Source organism: Electrophorus electricus, chromosome 5, assembly GCF_013358815.1.
Source record: "Electrophorus electricus isolate fEleEle1 chromosome 5, fEleEle1.pri, whole genome shotgun sequence".
Lineage (NCBI taxonomy): Eukaryota > Metazoa > Chordata > Actinopteri > Gymnotiformes > Gymnotidae > Electrophorus > Electrophorus electricus.
The window spans coordinates 21,351,619-21,365,215 of NC_049539.1; the positions used below are offsets into that span (position 1 = coordinate 21,351,619).

Here is a 13,597-nt window from a genome sequence, read left to right on the forward strand (position 1 = left end):
TGTGTTTTACCTTGGTTGCTTCTGGCACAAGTTAAACAGCAATCTAGGAGGAGTTTTACAGTTATATGTATACAAAACTGTTTTTGAATGTTAGCCGTCACCCCCTTTGTGCGATGTGAAATCCCATGAAAATGATGCACAAGAAATGGCAAAAATAGATTTAGGAACGGTGACATGCCCCTCCAGGTCACGGATTAGACCATTTTAATCAGGACTACAGCCCTAATCAACTCAGTGAGAGCAGTCCTGTTGTGTACCCTGAGTTTGTAAGAAACGCACATTGATATTATTCAGCACAAAGCAATGAGAAAACATGGCGATAGCTTCACACATCGAGGATATAGTGTACGGGCATGAGGGAGCATTAACAGCTGCCCAACGTGCGGTCTCGTCTGCTAAGGCATTGCCAGTGGCCGTGTCAGACTCAAAGGTTGAGTCATGACCCTTGACCTTTAACGATAGCCAGCTGAGCTGGTAGTGTACATGCAGACAAAGGTGCAGACACTAGTCCTGGATTTGAAATGGTCTTGCCGTCCGAGGTGCGGAACCCCCTGGAGTGCCAAGTCTTAACAAAGTTTAATGTTTATTTTGTTTTTTAAATAGCATGACATTCAAATGTAGAGGCAAAAAGTGTGGAAATACTTTAACAATGACAAAGATGAAGTACTTTAACCTTTAGTATTTATGAGGAGTTGTGAATGCTGAGATGTCCACCACTAAGTTTAATAAAATGGATTTTACAAAAAACAAAAAAACAAAAACGTTCTTGTACTGAATAAAAGTGGAGGTCTTCTTTCACCTTTGCAGTGTTCTCTCTCTCTCTCTCTCTCTCTCTCTATATATATATATATATATATATATATATATATATATATATAATTTTTACTGGTGTGTAAATGCATAATTGAAGCAATGACTGTATTTCATCAAGTGTCATGTGACACAAAAATCTGCTGATTATTTAAACAAATCAGAAGCCTCTGAGTCATAAACAAATGCCTAGTGCCAGAAGCATTTTATAGTCCCATATGTGCAAGCTGAACAATATTCATAATTTGCTGTTGTTTTAGTCCTGTTTGGCCATCATTTTGCCTTCTTAATATGGCCATGTGCCTGAAAATCCTTTGTCATGGAGAATAATGCATGGTGTTGTAGGATAATGTATGTCTTGGACTGTTTCTCGATGAGGCAATAAATGAACAAAATATGGAAATATTAGTTTTAGCTCTCAGCATTTCTTGTGTTTAAAGGGTCTTAGGCTAGTGATATGTGCATTATTTTTTCTGTGATGTTCTTCTGTCCTTCTATGCTACTCTGTTGTCTTTCAGTAACAGTTCCAAAAATTCTGCCTTTGCTTTAGTTCTGCTTTATTAATATATTTGCTTGTGAGAGAATTAGACCTGGGACAAGCATGATATCTCAAACATTTCCTGAGATGTCAATGTTACTCTTCATGAATCTTCATAAATCAAAAACACACTGAGGAACTCTGGCCACATTTCATTTGAGCATACCCATGCACTGTGTAATCTTCAATATGCAATAGTAGACTAATTAAATAAGTTGTACATTTTTCAGGGTTATTAGCATGGAACATATACTTTCAAAGCATCGGCACAGTGGAGGCACTGAGATAGTGAGTGTTGCAAGTGTGTCGTGCCCAGCAGGGTGGCTGGAGTTTTCCTGCATGTCACTGTCACTGCAGAGTGGTCAGCCACCCAAAATATATTGGCAACTGCAGTCGTTTGGTCAGAAGCAAACCACTGATAAAGGGCTAGAAAATGTGTAGAAATGTGGATGGCGGCAGAATGGACCATGGACTCTAACTATGCAACCACAAGGTGCCTCTTGTAACGCTTGGAGTTAGTCCTATTTAAATTATGCTCCAACCCAGATTAGCAAAGAGCTTTGGCACTGGTAGAGAGAAGCCTGTGAAGCATGTGGAGGAGACGCGAGTCAGACTCAACTCAGTTATGCAATAATCTTGCCGGTTTATTCACTACGTGACAGCGGCTTGCTCTTGGAATCCTGTTGACAGTGCGTACATGAAATGTAGAAACGTCCAAAGCTCATAAACACATTGACAGAGAAATGAAATTAAGGACAAAAGAATCGCTGGGTCCAGTAAGGTCCGTCATGTACAGTACAAAAAAAAGTCTTCTCCTGTGTGGCATTCATGCACATGCATTTTCCGTAAAACACAACTTAAAGGGACAGCAGACAAATTATTGTCCGTTACACTCTGCACAACAGTAGGTATTTAGAATATAGTGCTGTGAGAGTGTATACACAGCAGTAAATTGCTTCTATTTCTATTTCTATGTGTATCAGAGGGTTTCTTCTAAAACCACTAGGAATGTTCAAAAGACCTCTGCATCATACAGAGAACTGGCACAGCCAATAGGAAGGAAGCTTTCATACCGGGGGTGGAGAGAGCGGCGGAAAGTTCATTAATATTCATAAAGCTGTTAACACAATAGGAGCGGGTACTGGCGCAGACAATCATGCTACTGTGTAAGTGATTTGTAGCTAGCTAGTGTTTGTCCACACTCCAATTATAATCAGTCGTTAGGCTTACTGACCTTTAGAATTCACATCAAAAGATGAGAGGTGTCAGTAGATTTGGAAAAGAGGAAAGGTGGCTACACAAAGCTGCCACCAATAAGACCAAACCACAGTGCTCAGAAAGCAAACAACGTTCAGGTATGTGTATACACATATTATTTAAACGCTGAAATGAAGGAGCATGTGTTTTTGAATCTTTAAATTGTATGGTATACCTTAAAAATATTTGTACTGGTGCCTCTAGAATGAAACAAATAGAAATACATTTTTAGTACATTTTAATAAAAGGTTGTTTGGCTATGATGGAAGGTTGTGTATGGTTATGTGTGCTTGTGTTTCAGTATGTAAATTCTTGTGTGAAAAATACCTTGTATACTTTGTTTAGGCTCTTGATGTGGCTGTGCACAGTCCAGAAACTAGAGACAGCACACATTTTGTGTGTCTGTCTGTGTGTGTATATGTTACTTTCCAGGGAATAAAATTGTCTGTACATGTTTAAAAAATGTCAGTATAAGAAGTCAGTATAACTTCGGGAAGGAAAACTATGTTCCAAACACAAGTCACTCGTTGTCTTCCAGTGAATCAAATAAACACATCAGTATATTGGATTGTAATTGACATGGTGTGCCAGAATTGTACGTTTAGTATTCATGTTTGAAGAATTACATAACTTTTGCTCTCTTAGCCTTCATCTTTATTCAAGGCTTTATGACTTATCTTGGGATATGCATCAAACCTTACCAATGTACTGCTAGTCAGATTCTTTTGTTCTGTCCTATTTGTTGATATTTCAAACTGAATAGTAAGAAAAGGCAATACACAGTGACCAATAAGCAATAAAAAATTAATGAAAAGCTACAGACACACTGTTAAATGGGCTGACGCAGATATTTATCACCAGAGACCTAGAGCCCTAAACACTTGCCCAAGTCATTGTTTTGACTTATCTGGGTCCTAATCAGATGATTCATACTATAGCTAAGCAATTTGACCCAGGAGTACATTTCACTGCGCATCATTTTTAAAACCATGACAAAAACAATACAGTTTTCTATCTATGTCACCAGCCCAGCACACAGCCAGTCTCATCGATGGAGCTTTCATAACTTAGAAAGGACCAGCTCAATAAGCCCTTGGTGCTAGATGCTATACACAAATGGTGCACTGTCTGAACTGGACCTAGAGTAGGAAATGAAAAGTAATTAACTAGTAATAGTAATCGCATGGACTGAGAGATTTATTGAGTCCATTCTCTCTCTCGTTCCCTCTCTCTCTCTATCTCTCTCTCTCTGAGGCATTTTCATTATTTATTGCCTAGCTAACAAATCTGCAGAGACATCTGAAAACCTCTGAGTTCAGCTTGATAAAGAAAATGTTTTTAACCCAACAAAAACCCAATCTGTTTACTGAAAGGTTGAAGCTCATTTTCTTAAAGAGCAGGGTGCAGTGTTGATCTCTAGCTTGCAGACCACATCTATACCAGCTCCATTCCTGAGTCACCTGCTACATGCTAGCTATCTTAGCTACCTTTGCGGATTTTCAACTTTCATTATTAGGTTTTACACGTGTGATGTTTACAGCGTGTACTGTTTCTGATACACGTTGGCTTGATTTTCGTGTGGTTGAATGAGCAGATAAATTGATTAAAATCTAAAGGGACAAAACCTTGAACCGTGCAAGATTTAGCAGGTTTAGCAAATTGATATTTATGTAGAGATGGTACTTGTGGCATAATTATGATGTAATAAAGGGGCTGTGAAGTCACACAAGTTATCACATTAATCACGCCTTTCACCATTCCCATAGTACTCATTTGCTTCGTTGCTGCTTATTGTATTTGGCTGAGGTCTGTTCCCCAAATACTAAAAGGCTTATCGATCTTTAGAATTCACATCAAAAGACGAGAGGCGCCAGTAGATATGGAAAAGAGGAAAGGTGGCTGCACAAAGCTGCCACCAATAAGACCAAACCACAGTGCTCAGAAAGCAAACAATGTTCAGGTACGTGTATACACATTTTATTTAAATGCTGAAATGAAGGAGCATGTGTTTTTGAATCTTTAAATTATATGGGATACCTTAAAAATATTTGTACTGCTGCCTCAAGAAAGAAACAAACAGAAATACATTTTTAGTACATTTTAATAAAAGGTTGTTTGGCTATGATGGAAGGTTGTGTATGGTTATGTGTGCTTGTGTGTCAGTATGTAGATTCTTGTGTGAAAAATACCTTGTATACTTTGTTTAGGCTCTTGATGTGGGTGTGCACAGTCCAGAAACTAGAGACAGCACACATTTTGCTCCACTTGTTCTACCTCCAATCAATGGTAGCCATCCACTACCATTTCAGAGAAAAAAAGGTAAAGAACTATAAAGTCTATACATTCTAGAGAAAATTACATGGCAATTAATTCCTGTTGGTTTTTAACACATGGTTTCATATGAAGAGTCGTAATATATTTTTAAACTGAGCCTTCTCATCTGAACATAGCTCAATTTCAAGATGGCAAAATCAGCTGTTGCCATCTGTTAATTAATAGCATTGGATGATTCTTTAGTATAACTCTGCCCCGTAAATTTAGGTTCATATGAGCAGCTGCAGGAGACTGGTCTGGATGGATGTCATGACATTGAAGCTTCCAAAGAGCAGCTGGAGATGGAGAGATGTAATCTTGAAGCTGAGTATAAGGAACACCAAGCGCTTCTGCAGAGCCTCCTGTCAGAAAGGGATGAACTCTGCCAGTTGAACAGCGAGCAGCAGATGATAATAGCTGACTGGTTGGAAAGGGAAAACGTGCCAATGCCTGTGTGTACAAGGCGGAGTCGCCATGGCTACCAGGACCAGCTAAAAATTCTAGAGGACCTAAAGTTGCAGTGGCAGTGCAAATCACAGCTCTACCAGCAGCAAGTTGAAGAACTCCGGCCCCGGTGCCAGGAGAAGAAGAAGCAGTGGGACTGTGAATATCAAGCCTTCATCATGATGATGCAAGAAGTACTCCTTGCGGCTCTCGCCCGGCGGCTGGGAAAGCGGGCAGCTCTTGTTGAGGTGAAACGGCTCCTTGCAGCTGAGCAGAAGACGGAGAATAAGCTCACTGCTGCAAAAATACGGAACCTTGCGCTGCAGATGAGGGTACAAAGCCGGGAAGAAGCTATTGGAGAACTGGAGGAGAGGACAAAGGCTGAAAAACTGAAATTTGAAAATGAGAATTATAAGACTATGATCTTGGAGTATGAAGAGGAGGTTATTCGAATAAAGAAAGGAATTACCAGCACTAGAGAGGTATGACGTCCTATTAAACTCAGTAGATTAAGACTAATGTGGGTGCAACTTCTGTTGATTTTTTAGATAGCCATGGAACTGTCAAGTAGACTTGAAAACATAACAAGACCCATCCCATAAATCCCATCACAAAACTTGGAAATTTCGAGCCCCCATTTAAAACTGAAAATGCAGTAAATTTATTGCCACGGAGTAGGATGGGAAGATGTATTGTACAGTAGTAGAGTCTTGAAGGCATAGAAAATAATCTCAGTATTGTGTACCTCCACTCTCAGTTCCAGTCACATCTCAAAGAAACGATCAACTTTGTGGAGCTGGAGATCCAGGCCAAACTAGCCAATCTGGCCAAGATAAAGGCAATGATCGGCAACAAACGGAAAGCTCTGGCAGGGGTAATGATAACTAAAGACAAGCTGCGTGCAGACAATCTGCGCCTGTACCAGCGCTGCAGCCTGCTGAGAAACAAGAAGCTGCTCCAGGATTTTGAGAAGGTGAAGGATGCATGCGAGGACCTGCAGAGCCAAATAGACATTCTCAAGAGGCAGCATGAAAAGCTCTCTGTCAAGTGTAGCACAGTAAAGAGCAAGCTGAAGCAGAGCAGGCCACTGCAGCATTGTGTATAACACAGTTGAACACACACGTGTACACGTATATACACAAACATGCTGTATGCTCTTTGTGCAGAACTAAAATAAAAACAGTACACTGTTATATTTGAAAATAGTGCTGTGTTGACCATAGCATAAAGATAATGTTTTGTTCTGTCCTATTTGTTGACATGTTGAAGCTCATTATCTTACGGGCAGGGTCCAGCATTGATCTCTCGGTTGTAGACCACATCTCTACCAGCTCCATTCCTGAGTCACATGCTATCAAAAAGCTAGCTCCTGCTATCACTGCAATAAGCAGGGTGCTCCAAGTTGAATGTATATAGAGGCAGCATTGTGCTTTTTGAGGAGTACTGGTCATGCAGCAGTGACATGAGAGCATCTCTCTCTTTCTCTTTCTGTCTTTTTTCAGTTTGTTGGAGGTCCACTATGACAGTGTAACTGTCCATGGTGCTCAGTGATGTCAGTGGAAACACTGATTGAAATAGGCTACAAGTTGGTACTATTCTTTATCTGAACATGGTGATTACAATTTATAAAATGTCACCTGCACTTTCAATTTGTTTTTGCAACTACCCTCTCAGCCCTCTGGTGATTCCATCTGTTTCTCTATATCACCTGCAAAGAATTAAATGTTGCTGTACTAAGAGAACAAGTAATTAGAAACCAGCACTATGGACAATCACTTCCTAGAAAAATGAATACCTAACAATTTACGTGTTCAAAAAAGTATGGGGAGTTAGAGTATAGCATGCGTCATCCACAAGTTACACAAGTTATGTTTTAAATCCTGACCACATTAACAGTAACAAGCAGAGCAAATCATGTGCAAGCTCTTATCATGTTCATATAAATGGCCCACCATGCCTTCTACATGCACACTGCTTCCCCCACATATGCCAAAGGTCTGTAAAAATCTAATAAGAATGATGTATACCATATGCAATATTATAAATATGTATCCTTAAAAATACTTATAGGTAATGCTTGAAATAATATGTAGCATAGAAGTAGCACATAACCTTTTGTACTAAATTATAATAATTTCTAATAGCCATTGTAAGAAATGTTCATTTAAGAACACTGAATAAATTATCTCTAAATCCTCATAGTGATCACAAATATAGATGCTCTGAGGAAAAAAGTCTCTGTACCTGTCCTGGGCTCTAGGATAAGCAGTTAAAAACTTTGGCTTCATCAGGGTTTTTAGTAACCAATCCAGAAACCTCTCTTCCTGCTTCTAAATTATTTTGCATGTCAAAAAATACAAAACAAAACCAGCAGTAAAAAGTTATCCTGACCATGGCATGTCAATCCCACAAAGAAGCATTTGCAGTGCTAGTTCACATCATCTACAACTCATTCTTAAAGAGGGCTTAGTATTAATAAACTATGGCTTCTGATATTGATGCTGTGGACCTCTGAAGAGGGAAGCATACTTCACATCTTACAGCCCTTCCTTCAGAGGCAGCCATTTTGGTCTTCATCTTGGCAGCATACTGGTGTGCTGTTGAGCTGCCCTCCTGCGTTGGCTTGATTGTAACACCCTCTTTATTTTTTAGAGCACAGTGAAGGAAAATAGAAAGTCATCCTGTTTTCTCCCTCAGGAATGCTTTGCTATCCAAGAGAGGACAAAAAGCCCTCCCTTGAGCAATGCTAATGGTTGTCACACTGCTCAGCCGACATCTGTTCTAGGTTGTCTTGCCGGTAGGGGCCACTAAGTTCCTCTGGACGACGCAGCTTCCCTGGTAGAATAAAACATCAGGTGCTTTTTCTGATGTTATCCTCCAGTTGTTTGTGACTCTTGTTTGGGATTGAATGGTTCACTAAAGCCTTGCGGTGTGTAAATCGGTTTCTGCATCTATTTGGTGCAAAACCAGTGCAGGCCTAACTTTAAATTGAATACTGCTTGCTGCAAGCCAGTGTGAAATTGGTTTTGAAGATTGTGTTCAGACTCTGTTCTGATCGTGGCCATGTTCAGTTCACAAGCATAACATGCTGCACTCGAATGCTCACTTCAGCTTCTGAGTCCTACTTGAACCCATGAGCCACTCCTCATTGCACTGAGGAGCCTCTGAGTACAAACTTTCTCATCTTCACTTCTGCAGACCTCTAAAATGGCTGGTGACAGGAAAGATTAATGTTATATAAAAGTTATACAAGTGTTTTATAATATTTTGCTGGGCAGGAAATTGTTATAGTTTCCAAATTTTGTCTTAACAGTTACTCTTCATGCTTATCTTTATGATCTAGTTGGAATCTTGCTAGTTAACTAGATAGGTTAGCTAGCAAGACATTTGGACAGATTCAAATCCTTGTTTTTCACTGGAAATTCATTAATTCAGCCACAGCACAAACACATCAACCAAAATTAAACATTGTCAATGTGCCACATTTTTGTTGTGGCTTAACACTAATGTGTGTTGTCACTTAATGATGTCTTCTCTAATTTCATAATTTTTGCTTTGCAGTTGCTGTTGTGTTGTGAATCTGGGCAGCTGTTCAAAGAGTAGGATGAGGCTTAGAGGTTTTCAAGATTCTTTATTGTTGTTTTGTTGAATTACAAAATAGCTGAACAATTTCTCTAAAGCTGCTGCTCGTTTCCTTTTACCCCACAACCCATCTGTTGAACAGAAACAACAAAGTCCAGCAGCTCACTTGTGGCAAGTCCAGACACTCTCTCTGGTGGGGCTTTATTTCATCCATTTACTTCTTTCACTTTTTCCCCTGACATCTTGAATGCAGACAGACTTCCTGCTTTATTTAGATACTCATTCCATTGAGCAACCTTCAGGTCTGTGCAAACAACCAGAGGGAAGCAATGTCCAGCAGCAGGATAATCAACATGAGAAAGGTTCAGGAATCTCCAGGACAAATATTCAATCTTGTAAAACAGCATGTTACTTTGATGAAGAGTTAAAATGTTTTTATTTTATACTCTGTAATGCTGAAGCAAAAAATCTCAAAAATGGAGATCTTCTTTAATTTATAAGATGGAAGGGGGTTGGGCTCATAGATTAATTTATGGGCCAACACAAGCCGAACGTCACAGAATGCTCGCCTGTCACAAGTCAAGTGGTTTGGCTTACCGCGTGCAGTGGGGGGATCTTGTATGTTTGTTTTGTAGCCACGCTTCCAGGATTGCACACACCTGCACAGGGTTTACTGTCTGTCTACTTAAACCCCTGTCAGTGTGTGCACCGTTGTTGGTCATTGTCTCTAGCTTAGTCTCTTGAGTCTCTTGTGTAAAAAAAAAACCCATAGCAAGTAACATCTGTGTTTGTTTTCACTGTTTTTGTATTATGTGTAGATCGTTAGTGTTAAATGTTTAATAATGTTCACTGTTATAGTTGTATGTGATTGCCACCTGTGTTTTCTGTGTTTAATGTTAATAAATGTTTCACAAAGTCAAGGGAGTCTGTGTGTCCTGGCCCACGCCTTATGGCGCTCAGGCCAGCAGCAACATTACAGAATGACCAACCACCACAGGACACTTACTCCCTCGGCAAATGATGGACTTCCTAGCAGGAGGTGTGTGAGTTAATGTCTAAATGTAACATTCGTAACCATTTTTGTCTACCTTGTGTTAATGTTAAAAATCGTTAGTGCTAAGTGTCTCTATGTTCACTGTTTGTGTTACACGGGAGTGCCACTATAGTCTTTATGTTTTATGTAAATAAATGTTTGTCCACGTCGAGAGAGTCTGTGCATCCTGCTCTACGTACTTCAGCACTCGGGCCAACACGTTACAGAATGACCAACCACCTCAGCTAAAGACAGACTTCCTAGCGGGAGATGCGTAGGCACCCCCACCCTGCTGCCTGGATCCCAGGAGATTGGGGAGAGGACCGTGACTGGTGTCTGTGTCCACCCCGGAAGTGGAGGGGAACACCCCCAAGAATTTCTTGGGGGTGCGGGCCTTGAGCCTGGGCCGAGGAAGACCGAAGTGCACCACAACAACCAGAAAGAGGGCGGTTGGGTGGACCCATCGGGATCTCCAGTGGGGCAGAGCTGAAGCCCGTGTCCCTTCCCTTCAGCAGGCTCACCAGCGAGACTGGAGGGGTCTGCCCAAAGCCCCAGAAGCAAACCGTCGCTGGGATACTCCTAGAGTGGCAGGCGAGTGGAGGACCGCTGGGGGAGGTAGCACGTCTGGAACCGGGGCGGACGTGCACCCCTGCATGTCCATTGAGGCCACGGACACGTACAAGGTGCCTGCGCAGACAGCGGGCACCATGTCACAGCACCTTATATGTTTGTGTGTGGGCGCTATTGTTTGTTTGTGTTTACAACTTTTGTACATCTACAGGCGTAACGTTGTTGGGGGCGTACCGGACTGCCCTGAGAGAGACAGAGAAGCTGCCTTTCTCCCAGGCGGCTGCTTGTGTGTACATGTTCACGGCGTCCTGAGACTCGCGTTCACTGGAAGGATGTGTTGGGAGCTGCGCCTCTTAGGAGGGGGTTCTGTAGCAGAATGCTCGCCTCTCGCGAGTCACGTGGTTTGGCCCGCCACGTGCAGTGAGAGGATCTTTGTTTGTATCCATGCCTGCACACACCTGCACCTTGTTTGTCTTTGTGTATTTAAACCTGCGTCAGTGTGTGCAGTGTTGTTGGTCATTGTTGATGTAGCGTGTTGTTCGTGAGTTAATGTCTAAATGTAACATTCATAACCGTGTTTGTCTAGCTTGTATTAATGTTAAAAATTGTTAGTGTTAAGTGTCTCTATGTTCACTGTTTGTGTTATATGGGAGTGCCACTATAGTCTTTATATTTTATGTAAATAAATGTTTGTCTACGTCGAGAGAGTCTGTGCGTCCTGCTCCACACCCTTCAGCACTCGGGCCAACGCGTTACACTGAGAGGACACAGAATCTCTATACTCCCTTATGTTTTATGTTATTAATATGTCTAATTCAATGTTAAAAACCTCTTTTCCCTATAAACACTCTTTTTATTACCTCAGTATATACATAGGTTGCGTATATACACAATATGAAAACAGTATATATACGTATATACACAAACACAAGGTATATATACACAATTACAAATGAGAAAAACATGTGAGAACAATGAAGTAAGGCAGAGAATACCAGACAAGGGGCGACAGAACTGGCATCAAATAATGTTCTAATCATTCTTTAGGGAATCTGTCAGTCACATATGTTATGTACAGTATCTTCCAATGAAAATTCACAAAAATCAGCCTTTGTGTACTGTTATTCACGTCACACATATCTCACTCATATGTATTTCGGTTGTGGGCCTCACTGAGCTTGACAACATAGGTTTTTCTGCAGTTGTCAAACTTTTCAAGCTAGTTGTAGACATTGCACCTGATCTGTGAACTTTTCAACAGTATGAAACAAACTGGTCTTTTTTCTGTTGTGTTTAGCTTCACTTTTTATTGCTCAATTGGCTAAAACTCAACAAAGGGAAGTATGATTGTGACCCAGTCTGAAAGATGGTCAGAGATAAATAAGGGCTGATATATCAGTACAAAATTGGGCTTATGTAATGCTTAGACATCCACGGTCAAATTGTTTTCTCAGTCATTAATTGCTGTTCTCAATGTCTTGTCAACTTGATGTTGTATTATGTGTTTGTTTTCTGCTACAGAAGAAGCTGACAGATTTGGCCAGTGCAGTGCAGAGAGAAACTCAAAAGGATCCACCTGTCACAACAGAGGACTTTCATATTGTGGTTGGTAGTGTTTCTAGCTATGAGATATGGTTTTGGTTACACTGAAGCATAGTAATATTAAAGCTTGTTAAAGTATATAATATTTACCATTTCCCATTCTGGCCTTATACTAGTAGCTACTTAAAAATATTAACACACAAGTAGATTATATTTCTCCTATAATTAGATGATGAGTCTTACACATAAAAAGCATGTAAAATGTGTCTTTTATGTATATGGTGTAACATGCATATTTTATATGTAAGATCATTTCAAAAACACTAAGATAGTAGCCACGTGTTCTTGTACTGAGTCAGTGAGTTAACTGAACTCCTCAAAAATCTAAACTTCAATGAATGTTTCATACCATGGCACTGCAGATTAGGAGGATCTCTGTTGGCCAGAAGAGGGATTGCTGACACATTGACTATATGATTAAAGACATTATGAGTAAAGAAATTAATTTTAGTTTGCACCTGTGGTATCTGAGTTACCGGCATTTTTTAAAAAAGGTCAGAAGTGTCTATCACTGAAAAACCAGGTAAAATATATTTGTGCCAAAATAAGACCAATAATAAGACATCACTCTCCGACATCTACATATCCATTAGTGCTAGGGTCTCACTGGGAGGAAGAGGAGGCTGGCCTCGGACACGCTGGGAAGCCTACCCAGACACATCCTGCTGGATGTTAAAGTCAAAAGCAGGGTGCCCGTGAGTCAGACGCTCTGGGAGCTTACTCAGCGCGGGAGGGAGAGGTTTCAGGGCCAACATGGGTGTGTTGGACTGGCCAACGCTCAGGCGCAGAACATCCTGTTCCTGCTTTTTGTTCCTTGCATTGTACCCGTAATGAAAAATGCAGCCCAGCCTATTAGTGCTCAGCCTTTATAGTCCACAGTGCTAATAAGGTCAATATAAAACCCGGTAAACTCAGCACTGGGTCAGTGTCTGCTGATTCAACTCAAAAAGTTGAATACGGGTCTGGGCCATGAGGCCGGGGATGCTGAGGACTACGTCCTGTAGTCCCTCATGACAACAACCCACCTGTTCACCCTGATGATGGTCTGACCAGCCAGGTGAAGTCGACAAAGCGCCAGGCACACGGCCTGGACAAGGTGGCTGACGCTGGGCCACTGAGCAGTCCAATTCTGTCCAAAAGGTAACGAGAGGAAGAGACATCGTGCGCACGCACGTCTGTGGAGACAAAATACGACATGCGCACGCATAAATCTTTGACAGGCTACTTACTTGAATCCCTAGTCGATACCCAAACTGTAGAAAGAAGAACACACACATCAGTGCCACATATAGAATAGTACCGACACGGTCGCGATTTGCTTAGTGAACACTTACAATGAACGCGGTACACCGCTGCACGTCTGCAATACATACAATACAGACAATACAGCAATACGGTCGATCTCGAGTTGTGAAGCACCACTTCGGTGGAGAGTACTTTGATGAAGA

At 41.1% G+C, this 13,597-nt stretch overlaps 3 protein-coding genes and 1 long non-coding RNA gene across 5 annotated transcripts in view; 2 read left to right on the top strand and 2 right to left on the bottom strand.

Moving 5' to 3' along the window:
- The window catches only part of LOC118241374, a 328,035-nt gene that overhangs the window by 83,375 nt on the left and 231,063 nt on the right, over positions 1 to 13,597 (bottom strand). The gene's annotated exons all lie outside the window — the stretch shown is intronic.
- Positions 2,515 to 5,226, top strand: LOC113569126. The gene is made up of 3 exons (XR_004776048.1): positions 2,515 to 2,703; positions 4,813 to 4,924; positions 5,147 to 5,226. It is a non-coding gene; the product is annotated as an uncharacterized LOC113569126 (long non-coding RNA).
- Positions 5,242 to 6,467, top strand: LOC118241457 (coiled-coil domain-containing protein 96-like). Its single transcript, XM_035526484.1, has 2 exons — positions 5,242 to 5,844; positions 6,120 to 6,467. The coding sequence occupies exons 1-2, from the start codon at positions 5,326 to 5,328 to the stop codon at positions 6,465 to 6,467; spliced, it is 867 nt and encodes a 288-aa protein (XP_035382377.1). The 5' UTR covers positions 5,242 to 5,325.
- Positions 8,109 to 13,597, bottom strand: part of LOC118241458 (NLR family CARD domain-containing protein 3-like) — a 33,460-nt gene continuing 27,971 nt past the window's right edge. The window contains 7 exon segments of the mRNA XM_035526485.1: positions 8,109 to 8,197; positions 10,266 to 10,378; positions 10,541 to 10,664; positions 12,499 to 12,524; positions 12,801 to 12,962; positions 13,175 to 13,263; positions 13,379 to 13,402. Of these exon segments, the coding sequence (XP_035382378.1) occupies positions 8,109 to 8,197; positions 10,266 to 10,378; positions 10,541 to 10,664; positions 12,499 to 12,524; positions 12,801 to 12,962; positions 13,175 to 13,263; positions 13,379 to 13,402 (627 nt within the window).

Bases quoted from the DNA above. Each gene is read 5' to 3' on its own strand.
- LOC118241457 (XM_035526484.1), top strand. From the start codon at position 5,326: ATGATAATAGCTGACTGGTTGGAAAGGGAAAACGTGCCAATGCCTGTG. The intron at 5,845-6,119 runs GTATGACGTCCT...CTCCACTCTCAG, and splicing joins GAATTACCAGCACTAGAGAG to TTCCAGTCACATCTCAAAGA.